This window comes from Pongo pygmaeus, chromosome 1 (assembly GCF_028885625.2).
Source record: "Pongo pygmaeus isolate AG05252 chromosome 1, NHGRI_mPonPyg2-v2.0_pri, whole genome shotgun sequence".
NCBI classification, from domain to species: Eukaryota; Metazoa; Chordata; class Mammalia; order Primates; family Hominidae; genus Pongo; species Pongo pygmaeus.
In genome coordinates this window covers 11569945-11590850 of record NC_072373.2, presented here as the reverse complement: position 1 = coordinate 11590850, position 20906 = coordinate 11569945, and the positions used below count along the sequence as shown (strand labels likewise).

The 20906-nt window shown below is 37.1% G+C and overlaps 1 protein-coding gene across 5 annotated transcripts in view; it reads left to right on the top strand.

The window, feature by feature from the left end:
- The window catches only part of RYR2 (ryanodine receptor 2), a 789753-nt gene that overhangs the window by 583555 nt on the left and 185292 nt on the right, over positions 1 to 20906 (top strand). For all 5 annotated transcript variants that reach the window (XM_054448216.2, XM_054448137.2, XM_054448051.2 and 2 more), the window contains exons 40-48: positions 491 to 634; positions 2616 to 2889; positions 5821 to 5935; positions 7962 to 8094; positions 9283 to 9386; positions 12823 to 12958; positions 13554 to 13740; positions 15462 to 15567; positions 18100 to 18220. In XM_054448216.2, coding sequence (XP_054304191.1) covers positions 491 to 634; positions 2616 to 2889; positions 5821 to 5935; positions 7962 to 8094; positions 9283 to 9386; positions 12823 to 12958; positions 13554 to 13740; positions 15462 to 15567; positions 18100 to 18220 — 1320 coding nt within the window. The remainder of the gene's footprint in view (positions 1 to 490; positions 635 to 2615; positions 2890 to 5820; positions 5936 to 7961; positions 8095 to 9282; positions 9387 to 12822; positions 12959 to 13553; positions 13741 to 15461; positions 15568 to 18099; positions 18221 to 20906) is intronic.

The window sequence follows — 20906 nt, the reverse complement described above, 5'->3', positions numbered from 1 at the left end:
ATATAAAGCATTCCCTGGTTTAGGGAACCTAATTATGCCTGTTCTCTCTATTTCTCAACTAACCAAAATCCTGCTAAAATTTTTGGAGGCAAGAGAGGGGAATTAAATTCTGGGGGGCGTGGTGTAGGCAGGGCTGGACTGTAAGTCTAGGCAGACAGTATCTGAAGTCCGAGATGCCCAAGGGTCAGCCCAAATAGCAGGATTGATCTTTGACCCTAAGAGAGTCTTTTTGGTCTCCGCTCAGTGTTATATTTTGTTCTGGGTGACAGCCCTGAGCCCACAGAAATAGAACAAAAAGAGAGAGGAAGAAAAGAGGCTGACAAGTGAAAGTTATTTCTGAGGGCTGGTAAGCAAGATTGATTAACTTAATTTCAGTTGTTTTTGACATTGCTCTAAGTTGTGCATGAAAGAAATTACAAGGCCTCAGAATTATTTGCCCAAGTGTATTCTTTAAATATTTTTTTGCTGCCTCTCTGTTTTTTTATACTAGGAATTGAGCTGGATGAAGATGGGTCTCTGGATGGAAACAGTGATTTAACAATTAGAGGGCGTCTGCTATCCCTGGTAGAAAAGGTGACATACCTGAAGAAGAAGCAAGCAGAAAAACCAGTTGAGAGTGACTCCAAAAAGTCCTGTAAGCAGTATGAGAGTGCACGGGCAGAATGACCCAACTGCTGACACTTAACTCATCCTTTGAACGAATGTTTTACTAGATGAGCCAGTGAGATAATTGAGTTTGCAACTTCCAAGAATCAGACTCTTAAGTAGACGCCTGTAGCTCCCAGAAATAAACAGCAGCATCAGTCTATGTGTATAGCAACAGACTGAGAGGTAGCGGTGTGATAAGGATGGATAGTCTCCGTAGAGAACTAGAAATTTAGGTATTTTATCAGAGACCATAAAGAGAAAGTTAAAAGAAAGTATAGTAATTTAGCCTTCATATCTAAATATGAGGTTGATTTTCAAATATTATTGCATCAAATTAAACTTTTTTCTTAAAATTTAAACAGATATTGTCTTTATATTTTGGTTCTGAAATATTTCCCAAACTGTTTTATACTTCTGGTTGATCCATATCCTATTTAAGAATAATAAGCACCCTTAGGCTGTGAGTTCCTCGGGCACAGCACTCTGAGTAGATAGATCTGAGGGATCCAGCCTACTTTTTACTTCACTTCTAAGACTGCATTGATTTTAAGATGCAGCAATGGTTTGCTAATAGCTTTCCCTGAAATAAAAAAATAAACTTATGAAAACTTTTACAGCACCTTTTTTTAACTTACAACAGAAAACCTTTATTCATAGAGTTACTTCTAAATTTATTCTTCAGTGTCACAATCACAAATTTGAGTCAAGTTTTCTTTAAAATCAGAGTTCAATATTTCTTTCTTTCTTTTCTTTTTTTTTTTTTTTTTTTTTTTGAGACAATCTCGCTCCATCACCCAGGCTGGAGTGCAGTGGCGCATTCTCGGCTTACTGCAACCTCTGCTTCCCTGTGTCAGCCTCCTGAGTAGCTGGAATTACAGGCATGCACCAAGACGCCCAACTGATTTTTATATTTTTAGTATAGACTGAGTGTTACCATGTTGGCCAGGCTGGTGTTGAACTCCTGGTCTCAAGCAATCCACCCGCCTCAGCTTCCCAAAGTGCTGAGATTACAGGCGTGAGCCACTGTGCATGGCCAGAGTTCAACGTTTCTTATGAATCACTTTCTATCATTATCAAGTTTATGATCTTGAGTGATTAAACTGACAGTGTCATTTTCAGGTATAGGGGAATATATTGGCATTTTATTTGCATTTTGTATTTGGTTAAAAATGGTAGTTTTTGTTTTTGCTTAAATAATTTCTAGATGAAAGTAAAACAGCCTAATTTGAAAGTCAGCCAGCATATTAATACTAGGATTAAGTGCCTCATCGTGCATGAATTGGTCACCCCACTTAATTTTGGTAATTTCACTGTTTATTTGAAAAGATTTGGACGTTTCTATTGCTTTTAAATTTACTGTGTTTCATGTTACATTGCAAAGTAATTTTCTATGTATGTAGTAACTTTTTGCTTTAATATAAATTCACAATCAAACCCTTTTGAAGACATTTTAAATGAGAAATAGGGATACAGCTTTAAGTGAAAACATAATTATATGTAGTCACTAGTGCAAATGACTCAACTGAGGAGACAGTTGGATAAACAGATACCTTTTTGAATGTCCATGACTGAACTTTATAAGGATAAATGATGTCAGGCCTTCTGGGAAGAAAATAATAGAACAAAACAAATAAAAGTAGTAGGACACCTTATATTAATTACCATACCTTCAATTACATATGAATTGCCAATAGTAATTTTGAAAAAGTGATATAACTATAACTTATTTAATCATAAGAATGATTTTTAAAGAAAGGTTTGTATTTTTTTTTATCGATTGTAACTGATCTGTATTGAAATATATATCGCCCAATGAAGGTTATTTTCTTCAAAGAATATCTAGAGCCTTTTCAAGTCTGGTACAAATAGAAATACCAATTTTGGGGTACAGGATATGAACATGAAATGTCCAACTGATTTGTCTTCTCTTACTTTTCTTTTAAAAAATATCCGTAATGACTTTGCAGCCACTCTGCAGCAGCTGATCTCTGAGACCATGGTCCGATGGGCTCAGGAGTCTGTCATTGAAGACCCCGAGCTGGTGAGGGCCATGTTTGTGTTGCTCCATCGGCAGTATGACGGCATTGGGGGTCTTGTTCGTGCCCTGCCAAAGACCTACACGATAAATGGTGTGTCCGTGGAGGACACCATCAACCTGCTGGCCTCCCTTGGTCAGATTCGGTCCCTGCTGAGTGTGAGAATGGGCAAAGAAGAAGAGAAGCTTATGATTCGTGGATTAGGGTAAATTATTTAACTACTACAACCCTTTGTCTTATAAATGTTTTCTTTCTAATTGTTATACCTATAGTAGTACGTTAGCTACATTGATAAAAATATATTGTCTGGATTATATGATCATTATTCTAAATTGCTTTTCTAGAGATAGAAACAAAAGCTAAGTTAGAAAATTGCTCAGTAATGAAACAAGACTAATTTTACAGTGTGGCACACAGCCAATATCTTTCGGTGTTTTTTTTAAGTCTCATGGTAATGTACAATAATATATAAAAACATAGGACAATAAAAACACATTGATCCATAGGTCTATCTGGTGTTTAATACATTAAAAAAAAATTAAAAAGCACATTGAAATCCGAGGTGGGTAGTGGGAAATATGAGCAGGAAATGATAGGGAAGCTCGTCTTTATCTATTGGGCCTTGGAAAAAGAAGGGGAAGGGGGAACAACTTTTCTGAGAATTCAGCATCATGAGCTTGCATTTCATGTAGATTTGGGGGTTAAAGTTAACACCCCATATTCAAGAGTGAAGATAAAGCAAAGATATTTCAGAATATTTACTTACAGTCCCTCATTGGAAGACCTTCTAAAATGTTTATGCTAAATGTTAATATATACATTAGGGAGAAGAAAATAGAATTCAGAGAAAAAGAATGAGATGCAATACGTTTTATTGAGTATACTACTGATTTATACATGTATAAATCTAAGCAATCATTAATAATAAGCTTGTATAGTTCGGGGATTTGAAAATAAGATGGAAAAATTACCTATTGAGTAGTGTTCACTACTCGGGTGATGGTACAACCAAAGCCCAGGCTGTTTTTTTGTGGTACAGTAAAAGCCCAGGCTCCACCACGACACAATATATGCATGCAGGAAATCTGTATTTGCACCCCCTAAATATCTAAAATATTTTTTTAAAAAATTAAAGAAGAAATAAGGTGGAATCAAAATCATAACAAAGATAAAAATTATATATACTAAGCTCTATGATGTTCATTAACAACAATACCTAAACATAAAAATGTAGAACTCTGGAAGATAGGATGTTAAACAGTGATTAGAAGACAAATATTTAGCAGAAAAAAAAAGCTGATGTAGTTACATAGATATCAGGCAAAAGAGGAGATAATAAAGGTAACTGCTACATGAATAAAATAGACCAAATGAAACAATAAAATTGATCAAAGAAACTTAAGAGTTAATTCTTTGAAAAAAATGAATAAAATGCAATACCAGGTTTAACTCAAATACAATCCTGAGGAAAGAAAACAAGTATGTAATGATACAGATTGTTTCATATCATTTCTATACATTTTAACTCAGAAAACAATATTGCATATTGCTCATGGACCTATTAAGTATTTAAAATTATAAAAATGGACTGAAAGTTTCTATTAAAAATTCATGATAATTGTTGCACACTAAAAATAAATATACTAATGGGACAGAAAGGGAAAGCAAAAAAGCCAACTGAGAAAAGCAAATATTAGAGTCTTTATAATTGTATGAGCATAGGTCTTATTTGAGTACTAATATTTAAATCTCACCCGAGGAAGCCTCTTATAAGAAGTTATCTTAATTAACCAAATGAAAAAGAAAGCCTTCCAGAAAATGGAGATCACATTCTTTCTTAACACACAACAGTAATATGTGCCATTAAAAAGTAAATCATTCATTAGTGATAAAACTCAAAATGATGTTAAAAAGCAAAATGCTTCTTTTTGTGGTATTCAAAATATTTAACACAAGATTCTTAGTAAATGACAGCCTGACTGCTATTTAATTTACCTGAAACTAAAAGCAAATGAGATTTTAAAATCAAGTTACTTCATTCAAAGATTTGAATTAATGAGACAATGAAAAGAAAAAGCTGCCTTTGTTTACCTTAGTTTGTTCTGGCATGAAATAAGTCAGACCCATATTAGCCTTGGGCACCAAGTTATTTTTCTGACCTATTCTATCTAAAAGCCCTCTTCATTAAAAATAATAAATGCAAAAATCGTGCTATCCCACTTTCTTGATATAGCCAGAGTAACTAAAGTTTTGCATATGACTAAATGAATAGGTGAGTAATTCATTTGAAGGAAACGAATTTGAAGAGAAGTTTCCATTTTCTCATAGGCTGTTATATTCTTACTGTAGATCTAACAAGAAAATGTTTTATAGAAAAGACTCTTGGCATTGATTTGATTTATGTTAAAATAGAAATCGACAGAGCTCTTTATTTGCAGTGAATGATACTTTCGTCTGAATATTATGACCCTTAGGAATACCTTGACACACATATTACAAGAATATGTAATGCAGTAATGGTAACACGAGACATTTTAGGTATCACCTAACACCGTTCCTTGAAACTGGATGTCCATTTTAATGAGTTAGATTACTTGTACCTGGACTTCATGTATACTCAGTTTCTCTTGGAGAATATAAGTCCTTTTAAGTATTTGTCAGAATGATAATATGAATGTAATAAGAAATAACACTATTGTAATTATATACACAAATACTGACTGTAATACTAACAACAGCATATAATGAAAAGCAGAGATATTTATATATGAAGAATTTTTATATAAACATGGTATAACACTAATTCATATTTTTATCCAAAAGAAGGTTGGACACATGGTTGGATATCCATAAAGTTAGGAATGATTTGTCCAAAGTGTATTTCATTTTAACTGTTTACATATTTACTATGTTTATTACAATGGAAGAGAATAGACATTTATCAACCAGTTTTGGTAAATTATCAATATTTTTGAGGAAAACAATTACATTCATTAATTTTTGTGGCTTATTAAATACTGTGATTGCTTTTACTTTTCAACTCACATAAATTATTTCTAAAAGATTTATGAGAAACTTGGTTAACTATTTAAATGTTGCTCTGAGCTTTACCCCATACGTCCATTGTGCTTTCTAGGGATATTATGAATAACAAAGTGTTTTACCAGCACCCGAATCTCATGAGGGCACTGGGGATGCACGAGACTGTGATGGAGGTCATGGTGAACGTCCTTGGAGGTGGAGAGTCTAAGGTAAAGTCTTTGATTCCTGAGATGCTGTTTAGTATAATCTCCTGGAGTATGTAGATTGCAGATTCTTTTTTTTTTTTTTTTTTTTTTTTTTTGAGACAGAGTCTCACTCTGTTGCCCAGGCTGGAGTACAGTGGCACGATCTCGGCTCACTGCAGCTCACTGCAAGCTCTGCCTCACAGGTTCATGCCATTCTCCTGCCTCAGCCTCCCGAGTAGCTGGGATTACAGGCACCCACCACCGCACCCAGCTAATTTTTTTGTATTTTTAGTAGAGACAGGGTTTCACTGTGTTAGCCAGGATGGTCTCGATCTCCTGACCTCGTGATCCGCCCGCCTCGGCCTCCCAAAGTGCTGGGATTAGAGGCATGAGCCACTGCACCCAGCCCAGATTGTAGATTCTTAATGAGAATTTCTTAAATCCTCTTAGGATGACTGTTTTTAAAGAACACTTTTTGAAAAAAACACACAAACCTTAGAGAGTTGAACGTACTACTAGTTTTTTTTTCCTTGATTTTGATAAAAATTTCCTGTCTTATGCTCTGTAATTTTTGGCCTCCTAATTATTCTCCTTTAGGGGATATTTAGAAACTGAATTGTCTCATTTAGGGGATATTTAGAAACTTAGAAACATAAAAATTACTCTATGTATTAATTTATTTTAAAATTTTGAATTATAATTCAGTTCTCATCACGTTACCAGTCCATGGCACAAGCATGTTCTTCAGACTCTACCATCCTCCATGATACAGACATTGGTTGGTTTCACTTAATTTCCAATCCAGATTGAGATTTGATGATAATACTCTTGGATGTATTTGTTGTAGAATTCAAAAGTGAATTCTTTTTTTTTTTTTTTTTTTTGAGATGGAGTCTCGGTCTGTCGCTCAGGCTGGAGTGCAGTGACGTGATCTCAGCTCACTGCAACCTCCACCTCCCAGGTTCATGACATTCTCCTGCCTCAGCCTCCTGAGTGGCTGGGACTACAGGCGCCCACCACCATTCCCTGCTAATTTTTTTGGTGTTTTTAGTAGAGATGGGGTTTCACCATGTTAGCCAGGATGGTCTCGATCTCCTGACCTCATGATCTGCCTGCCTTGGCCTCCCAAAGTGCTGGGATTACAGGCGTGAGCCACCACGCCAGGCCTAAAGTGAACTTTCAAGTGATCACAACTTAATGGTATCAAAAACCAAATTAGTAGAGTAGTATAATGAAAAAAAACTTTATATAATCAGTATAATTTTATAACCTCTGATATGAAAATATGTTTTGATGTTTTAAATCTTAGGATGTATTTTTCACAATATTGAAATAAGCCCATATTTCATATGATCAGTCTGTTTACCAGTTAGACAGGCTTAGAAGGATATCATAATATACTGTACTTTATTACAGAAGAACTCCAGAGAGTATCTGGGGTGAACTATGATCATATTTGGTCTCAAGGAAGTTGTGTTTGGTGGGGTCAAACATGCAGGCCTTCCAGTCCAAGAAATCATCTCATGAGGTGCAAATCAGGGAGGTTGTAAATCCCTGGAATCAGTAATTCTACTAATATTAATACTGATAAGAACATCCTATTATATGTGCCAAGTACCGAACTATATATTTTTCAGAAATCAGCTCAATGAATTCACTCCCCTGCCCCTTAACCTAAAGCAAGTATTATTATCCATATTATTCCAACAGAATCAAAGAGATTGCATCATTTCCCATGGAAGCACAGCTGATAGTGGTAGTGAGGCATCACAAACGAATCTGCCTTTCGCCTTTGAGAATGGAGTAATAAGTCAATTTCTGTTCTAACCCGTCGATGGTAATGAAGTTTCTGAATTAGTGCCAGGCTTGATTTTCATTGACTCAGGGAGGAGGCAAATCGTAGTCTGCACATGTGAAGATCTTCAGTATCTGAAGTTTGGCACACACATGGACACATGGGGATTGATGATGTGATTGAGACCTCAACGTATGAACTCAATTTTATAAAGATCATTTGCTTTCAGCAGCTAATGACATGCTTTATCTGTAGGAAATCACCTTTCCCAAGATGGTGGCCAACTGTTGCCGTTTTCTCTGTTACTTCTGTCGTATAAGTAGGCAAAATCAAAAAGCTATGTTTGATCATCTCAGTTATTTACTGGAAAACAGCAGTGTTGGTCTTGGTAAGTAGATAACTTTTATTTCATCTTTAAGGTTAAAATAATATATGTATTACATTTAAAAAGCAAACGTTTGGTTAAAAAATGGGCAATGGACCTGAATAGACATTTCACAAAAGGAGACAGACAGTTGGCCAATAGGTATATGAAAAAATACTCAACATCACTCATCATCAGTAAAGTGCAAATTGAAACCACAGTGAGCTATCACCTCACACCTGTTAGAATGCCTATTATTGAAAAGACAAAACATAATAAGTGTTGGCGAGGGTGTGGGGAAAAGGGAACCCTTATACATGTTGGTGGGAATGTAAATACAGCCATTTTAGAAGACATTAAGGAGATTCCTCAAAAAATTAAAAATAGAACTACCATTATGATCTAACAGTTTTACTTCTGGGTATATATATCCAAAGGAAATGAATAATCAGTATGTTGAAGAGATATGTGTACTTCCATGGTCATTGCAGCATTATTGACAATAGCTGAGATATGGAATCAACCTAAGTGTTCATCAGTGGATGAATGGATAGGCAAAATGTGGTACATATTCACAATGGAATGCTGTTTGGCCTTAAAAAAAAAAAGAAGGGAATCCTGTCATTTTCAACAACATGGATGATCCTGGAAGATATTACATTATATGAAATAAGCTACGTGTAGAAAGACAAATACTGCATGATCTCACTTTCATGTGGACTCTAAAATCAAAGTCAAACTCATAGAAGCAGAGAGTAGAATGAGGTTACCAGGTGTGGGGCGGGGAGTGGTTGGGGAGATGTTCAAGGATACAAAATTTTAGTTAGATAGAAGGAATAAGTTCAAAAGCTCTATTATACAGCGTGGTGACTCTAGTTAATAACAATGTATAATATTCTGGAAAATCGCTGCCAGAGTAGATTTTGAGTGTTTTCACCACACAAAAGAGTATACGAGATAATACGTATGTTAGCTAGCTCAATTGAGTCATTCCGTAAAGTATACATATATTTCAAAACATGTACACAATATATACAATTTTTATTTGTCAATTCAAAATACTTAAAAATTAAACTTTAATGTAAATCAATGTAGATTAATACACTATGGATGGTGTTTAGAAATTAAATTTTAAGAGGTAGTATATTTTTATATGGAGTTTATAGTTACAGCACAATCCAGGTTATATTTCATCTTCATTTGAATTAACAGCCTCCCCAGCTATGAGAGGTTCAACACCACTGGATGTGGCTGCAGCTTCGGTGATGGATAATAATGAACTAGCATTAGCTCTGCGTGAGCCGGATCTAGAAAAGGTGAGCAAGGTTCCTGTCCTGTGTGTTTGTCTGAATTATGCTTTTTCATGGTTCTTTCTCAATATTTTAAATGTAACTAAGGTTGGTGCAAAAGTCATTGTGGTTTTGCAATGTGACAGTACGGCCAAAACCGCAATTAATTTTGCACCAACACAATATGTTCTAGTGCTATTAAAGTATATTATAATTGACATTGCACATTATATAATGTTATATATTACATTCTATATAATTCTACTGTACATTATATTGTAATTAGAAGTTTGAAGAACAATACATTTGAAAAAATGAATTTTCTCTGATCACAAACATTTTTCTATGGAACAAGAACCAACGTTCTGTATCTGTATTCTTATGTGTTTTTGTCTTTTTGTGATATCTGCTGCCACTTTTGACTTAATCATACACTTCAGTTTTTAAAAAGGTTATTTTGACATCTCATATGTACATTTTATATCACATATACTTCATTCCAGCACAAAGCATCAGCGATATAGTAAAGCCATGCACTCTAAGGATATTAAGCCACACATATGTATACCAGCATTTAGAGAAACTTTCCCTGTATTGTAGTTGCAATAGCATTCCAAGTAGTCACCTGATTTTTTTCCTTGCTCGCCTGGAATCTGTTCTTCCCTTGTCAGCCAAAGTGACCCTCTTAAAAAGATCATGCCAATCCCCCATCCAGTACTCCCCAAAGGCTTTCTATCTCACTCCCAGTAAAAATCAAAGATGTTGCAATAGCTCCTACATCATCTGATCCTACATACCAGCCTGATTTCATCTCCTACAGCTCTCCTGCACTCTCTCTTCTTTGCTTCAGCCACCCTTGTCCCCTTGCTGTAGCTGGAACACACCAACTGTGCTCAGCCTCAGGGCCTTTGCACCTGCTAGTCCAACCATCTGCAATATCCTTACCCAAGATACCATCATGGCTCTTTGTAGGCATTCTTTCAGTCAATGCTCCAAAGTCACCCTCTTGATCAGCTCTTCCACATCCATGCTATGTAAAATTGAAACCTTTTCTCCACTTCCTTAAACTCTTCCTGTTTCCTTTACTGCTTTATTTTCAACCATTGGAAATGTAAATATTTGTATATATGTACACAAATATATACTTTCATTTTATTTATATTTATAGAAACTTATGTTTTAAATATATATTAAGATAATTATATGTAAAATAAATATATTTAATCAAACTCTATGTAGTTATGTATTTTTAAAAATTCATCCCCTACTATAATGTCAAGCCAGGGAGGTCAGAGTGGTTTTTCTTCTGTTGTTAACTGCTTTGTCCCACCTTTAGAGAACAGTGTCAGCACTGGGTAGACACTTAGTGCATGGCTGTTGAAGATGTGAAAGAGAGAAACTCTTCCCCAAATCCTCCTGACATACCAGTCCAGGATCATGAAGTCTTGCATCTCTGAGACAACTCAGGACATGTTTCCCCCATATAGTACTTAAAATCTTTTAATCTACACACTCATTAAAATGGCCAATACTAATGCAGTTGATAATACCAAATGCTGAGAAGGACAAGGAGCAGCTAGAACTCTCTTCTACTTCTGTCGTGATGAGTAATGGTACAGCCAGTGTGGAAAGCAGTTTGGCAGTTCCTTAACAAATTAAACATACACCTACCGTAAACTATATGCCTAGCCTTTCCACTGCTAAAAATTTACCCAGTAGAAAGGAAAATATATGTCCACACAAAGACTTGGGCATGAATGTTTATAACAGTTTTATTCATCATAGCCAAAAAGTGCAAACAACTTGAATACTGATCATCAATGTGTTAGTTGATAAATAACACTGTGATATACCCATATGCGGCGAAATGTCATCCCACAATAAAAAAGAATGAATTACTGACATATGACTACAATGTGAATGAATCCCAAAATCATATGCTGAGCGAAAGAAGCCAGGCGCAGAAAGATACATGCTGCATGGCTACGTGTACAAGTGTTCTAGAAAATGCAAGCTAAATTGTAGTGAGAGAAAACCAATTGTCTGGGGCTAGGTGTGTGGGGAGAAAGGGACTGCAAAGGACTCAGGGAGCTCTGAGGAGTGACGGCAATGTTCTGCATCTTGATTATGGTGTGTTTTCACAGATATCTACCTCTCTCAAAGCTCATTGAATTTATACTTCAAATAGATGATTTTATTGTACATTGGTTCTCTTGCTTCACTATAGTTGATTTAAAACATTTTTAGCTATATTACTTATTTATTTTTGAAACTGATTTAACTTGAGCCGGATATAACTCAGTTTGCTTGATAAGTTGCTCCTCTGACAGTCTTACTTCCATTGATAATGACTTTTCTAAGGATTTCTTTTAAAATTGAATTTCTTATGAAATATTGTAGAGGACTAACATTCATTTAAAAAAATATTTTAAGAGGAAAATCCAGGCAAAAATATTTTATGTGCTAATTTCATCAATACTGAAAAGTGGGTCATCTTATCAGAAATTTCCTGAACACTGAAACCTTGGCTAAAAAAGTAAAAGTGACTGCTCAAAATAAGGTGTTTGGTAAATGCTGCGCATCTGATTTGAACCAAGGATGTTTGACTGTGATCTTAGGTTTTTCTCTATGTATTTTCTCACACCTGCTTCTCCATTAAATTGATATATCATTTTGGAAACAATTTCTCTTTAAAATATCTTTGCATCTCAAATAGATCTTTTAATATCTTGGGTGGATTCAGTTTTTACATTGCACCAGAGGTCATTAGACATGTTTGCAATTTATGACTTTGATAGATAAGGGTCTCAAATTAAATGCTATTAAATTCAGAAACATTCTTCTTTCGTAGTTTTACACATAATCCTGCAGCTCTTGGCCCACCCAGACAGACTTGGTTGCCCTGTCTGACAAGGAATTGCGGGTGGATGTATACAGCAGGCACTGTGGGTAATTGCGGGTGGATGTATACAGCAGGCACTGCGGGTAATTGCGTGTGGATGTATACAGCAGGCATTGTGAGTAATTTTGGGTAGATGAAAACAGAAGGCACCGTGGGGTGATGCTGCTGCTTTGTTGTCTCCAATGTGTTTAAGGAGATGGTGCAAATAAAACAGCAACTGGTTCCAATCCGTGAGTCTTGAGCCCCGGGCAGATGTATTTGTGGCATTCGTTAAAAAGAATGTCTGCTTAGAGAGAGCTTAAAAAAAAAAAAAAAAAAAAGCTTATAGTAGGATCATAAATATTTTTATTATGACGCCACTTTATGACGATATTTAAATATTTCTAAAGTCTGAGGTTTTACCAAAGGGAGTTCAAGTAGATTATCATGAGAGCAAAAAGAACTTGCAAAAATGCATTTGTTTAAAAGCATCCTTTAAGGATGTCATTTATTGTATCCAATGTAAGCATCGAATGACTTTTCATCCAAGGGATAACTCTTTGTTAATCATGTTGTTTGCAGGTAGTTCGTTATTTGGCTGGTTGTGGACTGCAAAGTTGCCAGATGCTGGTGTCTAAGGGCTATCCAGACATTGGGTGGAACCCAGTTGAAGGAGAGAGATATCTTGACTTTCTCAGATTTGCTGTCTTCTGTAATGGTAGGACTTGATTTCTTGAGGTCTTTTGAGTTATTATTAAAACTGTATAGAGTTATTATTAAAACTGCATAGAGATTATTAAAACTGCATAGGCCTTTTGAGTTACTATAAAACTGCATAGAGATATAATAAGGATTCATCTCAGCACTTCCATGAAGGAAGTATTAGTAAAGAAATCACATATTTTATAATCGATAGGGTTTTTTCACAGTAACCACTTATAATACAATATTTGTTTATATACTTCTTTCCTTATTTAAAATAAAATTTTTAGGCATCTAAGTCCTCATAAATTTTTTATTTTGAATTCTAGTAATAGTTTGGATTATGACATCATTCTATAATAATAACAAGTTAGTGAGAATCAATAGTTTATGCCTCCATAATGCTTTACTCTGAAAATTTTAATACCAGAAAAGAAATCTACTGTGTCTCATATACCTAAAGCTAGTAATTTGGTTTACATTTTGGCTTTATTAGTATATTGTTGGGTTTTAGTTATTCTTATACATAGGAAATGATTAGTATAACATTTATTTGTTCGTAACTTCCATATAATCATATTTGTTTACTTATCTTCCCCATTCTACTTTAGGGGAGAGTGTGGAGGAAAATGCAAATGTCGTGGTGAGATTGCTCATTCGGAGGCCTGAGTGTTTTGGTCCTGCTTTGAGAGGAGAAGGTGGGAATGGGCTTCTTGCAGCAATGGAAGAAGCCATCAAAATCGCTGAGGATCCTTCCCGAGATGGTCCTTCACCAAATAGCGGATCCAGTAAAACACTGTAGGTCTAATATACACACCCTCACGAGTGATCCATACTACTTGATGTGAAATTTTATAAAATATATTCTGCATCCTATGAATTGTAATATAACTTGTGGTACAGAAGATTTCTCCCTTTGAAAATATAATGTCTTAGATTTGGAAGAATGAATGGAATTTGGTGCTGGAATAGGTCGAATGAACAAAGAGAGCTGAAGGAGATGGTGTAGATTTAGCAGAGGGAAATATAGGTTGTAGAAGATGCATCTTACGAATTTTCCTAGGGGAGCTAGGGCAAGGTGGGTTGTTCTAAATGATACGAGGTGAACCTTTGGGGTTAGACTGGAGTTTAGTGGGAAGGTAGTTAGAATGAGATTTTATGATTAGAAAGAGACCTTTTGCAAATGAAAGGGGGACTTGACTAAACTGTTATGGTGGTAAAACCTAGAAAAGGTTTCATTCTGAGGAGTATGATGCTTGGTTGAGGTACAGGAGACAGATACGAGAAGCAGTCACTATCTTACATTTGTTTGTAGGTATACATTGTTAATACTAGAGTCCAGTAATCGACATAAGTAAATCCAGATGTGATGCTTATCTGTGTAGGTGAATGTCCTCCAGCGGGGGTCATGCATCCACACTGCTAGTGCCTCTGGTAAAGATGTAACATAGGGCTTTATTGAGGCACATTTCTAAACAAAAAAAGAGATAGAGGGCACGCAATCCTGCAAATCCTTTGTCTTTTACATATAAACTGGGCATAGATGTTCCATGTACACCATAGCCGGATTTGCAGACTGGGAGCACTCCTAGAGCAAGAATGAGCATTCCCCACCACACACACACACACACACACGTGCACACACACACACACACCATGCTACGTGCTTATCAGTTTCCTGTGAAGGAACCAGGGAGCTCTTCGGTTCTCTCAGTAGTAGAAAATGTATCCAGAGACCTCTGGCCCAGGACCACACTAGCAAGGGTACACCTGAGGGCCTCACAGACAGCCTTGCATGCCCAGGAATGAGGTTGTCATTCAAGGCCTCACTGTCACTCTGCAGACTGCTGTATTCAGTGGAGACAGCTGTCTGCTGAGTTACCAAGGAGGGAGGATGTGAGCCTCTAGGGCCATCCAGATTTGGCTCTCATCAGCAGGAGAACATGTAATGATATTTTCCCTGCAGAGATGGGGAGGGAGATATGTTGAGATATGTTGGATTCTTTGGCAGCGGTTGCAGGAGGTTGAGTAGTTGGTACAGAGGTAGGTGAGCAAGGGCAATAACATTTATAAAGTACTTGCTCTGGGCAAGCACTATACTGGATGCCTTACATGTGACCTTATATGACATCTTTGTCACCCTTTATCTACATGTGTGCCACTTATAGAAATAGTCTAAGCTCACACGTCCTTTGATCAGTTATTTTCTTTGTTAATACACTCACTACCACTAGAAAGGAAAAGAAGCCATCAAATGAGCAATTCCTCCTTTTCCCTTCAAAGGAATCTTAATACTAAAATTTCCACAGATGTGTTCTTGGTGTTAGAATCTCAAGTCTGATCTTTAACCAGTTGTTATTCTCCCTTAAAAACGTCAAGCTCTACATTATAACATATATGAAACGTATCAGAAGAATAATGTGTTACCTAGTAGTCCCTTTCCTCGGAGAGATATGTAATAAACGTGAAATGTCAGTTATCCCATTTGCTTTCTCTTTCTTTTGAAACGTTCATGAAAGTGATACAGAGGAGGAGGAAGATGACACTATCCACATGGGGAACGCGATCATGACCTTCTATGCAGCTTTGATTGACCTCTTGGGACGCTGTGCTCCTGAGATGCATGTGAGTTCCTGGGAGTTCAGGAGCAGCAATCCTGATTTCTCTGTGTTAAGATATCTATAGCTGGCAAAGAGCATAACAGCATCCAAAACCAATAATCTTCAAGCTCCATTAAAAATAATAGCTGCAGTCTAATTGCTGAACAAGTGTTTGTTTAGTTGGAAATGTCTCGTTGGTTGTGAAAATTAGTAATGGGATTTCAGGCAAGTCATTAATAGAGTACTTAAGTTACTCATATATCTCTGAAACTCATACAGCCTCCCACATTTTAAGAAGAAAAGAACATATTTTCTCTATGCAATTTCCTCTTCTGTTACAGTGCATGCAGAAAACAACTGCTCCTACCAAAAGTCATTTTATTTTGTGTATTTAGCTCTATGTGTTTGCCGTCGTTTTAGGGGAAAGTGAGGGGGAAGGTGTAGGGGGTGGATATTAAAAGCTATTTGGATCATATAAATTAGTTTCCTTCCTTCCTTCCTTCCTTCCTTCCTTCCTTCCTTCCTTCCTTCCTTCCTTCCTTCCTTCCTTCCTTCCTTCCTTCCTTCCTTCCTTCCTTCCTTCCTTCCTTCCTTCCTTCCTTCCTTCCTTCCTTCCTTCCTTCCTTCCTTCCTTCCTTCCTTCCTTCCTTCCTTCCTTCCTTCCTTCCTTCCTTCCTTCCTTCCTTCCTTCCTTCCTTCCTTCCTTCCTTCCTTCCTTCCTTCCTCTCTTTCTCTCTCTTTCTTTCTTTCTTTTCTTTCTCTTTTTTTTTTTTTTTAATTGAGACAAGGTCTTGCTCTGTCGCCCAGGCTGGAGTGCAGTGGCATGATCTCAGCTCACTGCAATCTCTGCCTCCCAGGTTCAAGCGATTCTCCTGCCTCAGCCTCCTGAGTAGCAGGGACTACAGGCACATGCCACCACACCTGACTAATTTTTGTATTTTTAGTAGAGACAGGGTTTTGCCATCTTGGCCAGGCTGGCCTGGAACTCCTAACCTCAAGTGATCCAACCACCTCGGCCTCCCAAAGTGCTGGGCTTACAGGTGTGAGCCAGCGTACCCAGCCTAGATTAGTGTTTTCTGAAACTTTTTGACCCAAATGAAATTCAAGTTTTGTGGAATAATACTTTTACTTTGTAATACGTTCTGATATTTTGTTCTTTATTTTATTGTAGTTGATTCTGTGTTATTCTATTATATTCATTAAAAAAAAAAAATCCTGGCCCAGGGCCCAAAACATTCATTTCCAGATCTTTTAATGGGAAATAAACCCAGAGTTTGAGAGTTTGAAACACATTGATTGGTGCTGGGGTAGTTAAGAACTGTAAGTGTATTTCTAAAGTGGGATGAGCATGAAGCCAGGGCTTTCTTACAAAGCACCTTTCTCTCTACCCTTATTATCTACATTTCTTTTGGTTTTGGTTGGGTTTTTTGTGTGGTTTAGGTTTTTCATACCCAGAGGTTAAAACTTCCTTGATGTACTCTTTTGTTGTGAACAGAGAGGAATCACATGATAGAGAAATGTTAGAGTGTTAGAAAACTGGAGTCTGATTTTTATAAAAACTTAAACTTTGCTGCTAGTAAGATTTTTTCATCTTAGTAAATGGAAACAGAGACTATTAAAAATTTCTATGCTGGAGGTGATTACTGACAACAACAACAACAACAAAAATACTTGCTCACAATATTTGTTCTTTTTCCCATCTCAGAAAAAAAATCAGTGAAACAAAGAGAAAGTATACTAATAAATAGAAGTTTTCATTCTATTATATTAGTGGGGGAAAACTAAGTGAAGTAATAAGGGACCAACCTTGGCATTTCTGAAATTTATGCATCTTCACAACTATTATTTGAGGCCTCCTGTGTGCCAGAAATTGTGCTTGAGTTTCACACCCTGTAATGAGGTAAACAAATGCCCATCCCGGCTCTGCAAGCCTAGTCTGTTCTGAAGACCTGCTGAGATTCTTGACTGTATTTTCATCCACAGTCATCCTGGGTACTTCATGTCAGTCTAAAAGAACTGTTAGGATTTATGTTCGTCATTTCCTCCACATTATAAATCCAGCTTTGGGAGAAATCAGGGTCGAAGACAGATGGATATGCAATTCATTTCTTAGCACAAAGCAAGAAAGAAGCTAATTCGGCCATTAAGTATTAGTATATGTTCAGAGTCTAATGATAATTTTCTTTGTATTATTGCTCGTGTTATTGATAGGTATTTACATGTAATTTTGGAAAGTAAACTTTCATAAACACGTCAGATTCTCAATACATCTTAACAGTCCCCAAAAGGATAAAAACTATTATTCTATTGGATGAACCAACTGGCCTAGACCATAGTATAAATAACTTGGTGTTTGCTGAAATCACTGAAAACTGTGTGAGCAAGTAAATATTCGCAGGTAAGCCAGAAAACTATTTCTGAGAGAGGCATAACTTTATGTGTATACTGATCAGAAAATTATTTTGGACTTGGATTCCAATACTTCAAATTTCCTAGACAGAATTGTAACATTGACGTCACAAAGTTGTTCTAATGGTTTTTTTTTCCCCCTGTATAGTTGATTCATGCTGGGAAGGGAGAAGCCATCAGAATTAGGTCCATTTTGAGATCCCTAATTCCCCTGGGAGATTTGGTGGGCGTTATCAGCATCGCTTTTCAGATGCCAACAATAGCCAAAGGTAAGGCCAACTTCACTTTGTCCTAATTCAGTAGGATGTTGGATGACATTATGTTCTAAAGAATGTTTTCCGTACTCAACATCCCAACCTCTCCACTTCCTAAATTATGTGTATACTACTTAAATTGTTTTTTTTAAAAAAGCTGTAAAGTATATATTTTATAATTTTTTCTTTTTTTCTTTTTTTTTTTTTTTTGAGATGGAGTCTTGCTCTGTAGCCCAGGCTGGAGTGCAGTGATGCGATCTTGGCTCACTGCAAGCTCCGCCTCCCAGGTTCAAGCAATTCTCCTGCCTCAGCCTCCCAGGTAGCTGGGACTACAGACGCCCGTCACCACGTCCGGCTAATTTTTTTTGTATTTTAAGTAGAGACGGGGTTTCACCATGTTAGCCAGGATGGTCTCGATCTCCTGACCTCGTGATCCGCCTGCCTCGGCCTCCCAAAGTGCTGGGATTACAGGTGTGAGCCACCGCGTCCAGACTTTTTTCCATTGTTTTTAAAGCTCATTGTTTTTAAAGCTGTGTTTACTTTGAGATTTTAATTTTCTTTTATATGACATTTCAGACAGCTTCCAGAGAAGCAGAAACATGCACTGCCACCCTCTATTGTCTTATGTCCTGCCTTGTGTCATTGGTCGCATGCTCTTCTGTCTTTCTTGACCTCAGTTCCTTAGTTCATGCATTTTGATAGTTTTCATTGTCACTTTCTTGTAATGCTTTTCTATTAAAAGCACTGATGATAGTTTTTGACTTAGAGATTTTAAAATCCCCTCTCTGTTCAAAAGAGTGTTTTTTGTTTGTTTGTTTGTTTTTTTTGAGACGGAGTCACTCCGTCGCCCCTCCGTCACCCAGGCTGGAGTGCAGTGGCGCCATCTTGGCTCACTGCAATCTCTGCCTCCCAGGTTCAAGCAATCCTCCTGCCTCAGCCTCCCAAGTAGCAGGGACTACAGGCATGTGTCACCACACTGGGCTAATTTTTTGTATTTTTAGTAGAGACTGGGTTTCACCGTGTTAGCCAGGATCATCTTGATCTCCTGACCTCGTGATCCGCCTGCCTCGGCCTCCCAAAGTGCTGTGTTTACAAGCATGAGACACCGCTCCTAGCCAAAAGGAAGTGTTCTTTTCATGAGCAAGGAGAAAATTTTTTTAAAGATTAAAGAAATTATTGAAGACAACTAAAATAAGTGTTAAATCCCAAATTATACTTTGTTTTTACTTTATCAAATGTAAGGTGGTTTTTTTCAGTTTTCAATACTTTATTGGATATTTATACATAAATCATTTACATGAAAGACTTCTAATTGTAGAACAAAACATAATTAGGGGCCAGGTATAGTGGCTCATGCCTGTAATCCTAGCACTTTGGGAGGCCAAGGCAGGTGGATCACCTGAGGTCAGGAGTTCGAGACCAGCCTGGACAACATGGCAAAACCCCATCTCTACTAAAAATACAAAAGTTAACCGGGCATGGTGGTGGGCACTTGTAATCCCAGCTACTCAGGAGGCTGAGGCAGGAGGATCGCTTGAACCTGGGGCAGTGGGGAGGTTGCAGTGAGCTGAGATTGCACCACTTCATTCCAGCCTGGGCGAAAGAGTGAAACTCTGTCTCAAACAAACAAACAAAAAACATAATTAGGTAGGAAGTGCATGCTATATATATTCCTTTTCTTTCATTAATTATGCCCCCAGAGAAGGCAGGCTATAATAGCTCAAGTCTGGAATGAAAGAGGTCACCATATACCTGAAGGTAGCTCATCCTGTTTGCCAGTCATGATTATGAGAAAGTAAAGTCTCGTGTATGCTAACCTTACAAACCCAAATCTACAAGGTGGCAAAACTACCATAATAATTGAACGCTCATTATAGCTTTAGGCAAAGCTAGAAATTAAAAATTTTCCCCACCTTTGGCTTCCCCACTTGAGACAGTTTCTTTTCCTTGTGCATCCGTAGCTCATCTTCATTTGCTGTCTCTGTACCTCTCTTCTAACTCATTTTCATTTGCTTAAGGAAAATATCTTTTCTTTACTCTGTATTTTGAGCCACAAAATAGACACTCTCAGGATAAAGATAATAATAGTACCAGTGACATACAGATGAGGAAATAGTGAAGCATTAAATTTTGTAGTAACATAATAACAAAGAACCAAGAACATAGATTGTAAGAGAGCCCAGGGGTCCTTTTCAGAATGGGCCCCAAAGTTTCCAGGTACCTCCTCATTTCCTCCAGTCATCTGCCTTTAGCAGCCTTCAAGAGTTTTCAAGTTGCTTTCTTTCCTTTTATAGTTAGTTGTGCTCCAATATGTTATTTTTCTTCAAATATATGCAGTATATTGTCTACATCGGGAGTCACAGTGGTTTTTGTGTGTGTGTTTGTGAATTTTGTATCACAGTCGCAATGAAAGTTAACTTTTAACAACACAATCCATTGGTATTTGTAAAATCTCTGCTTTTTTTTTTTTTTTTTTTGAGACAGAGTCTCGCTCTGTCGCCCAGGCTGGAGTGCAGTGGCGCAATCTTGGCTCACTGCAAGCTCCACCTCCCGGGTTCACGCCATTCTCCTGCCTCAGCCTCCCAAGTAGCTGGGACTACAGGCACCTGCCACCACGCCCAGCTAATTTTTTTGTATTTTTAGTAGAGACGGGATTTCACCGAGTTAGCCAGGATGGTCTCGATCTCCTGACCTCATGATC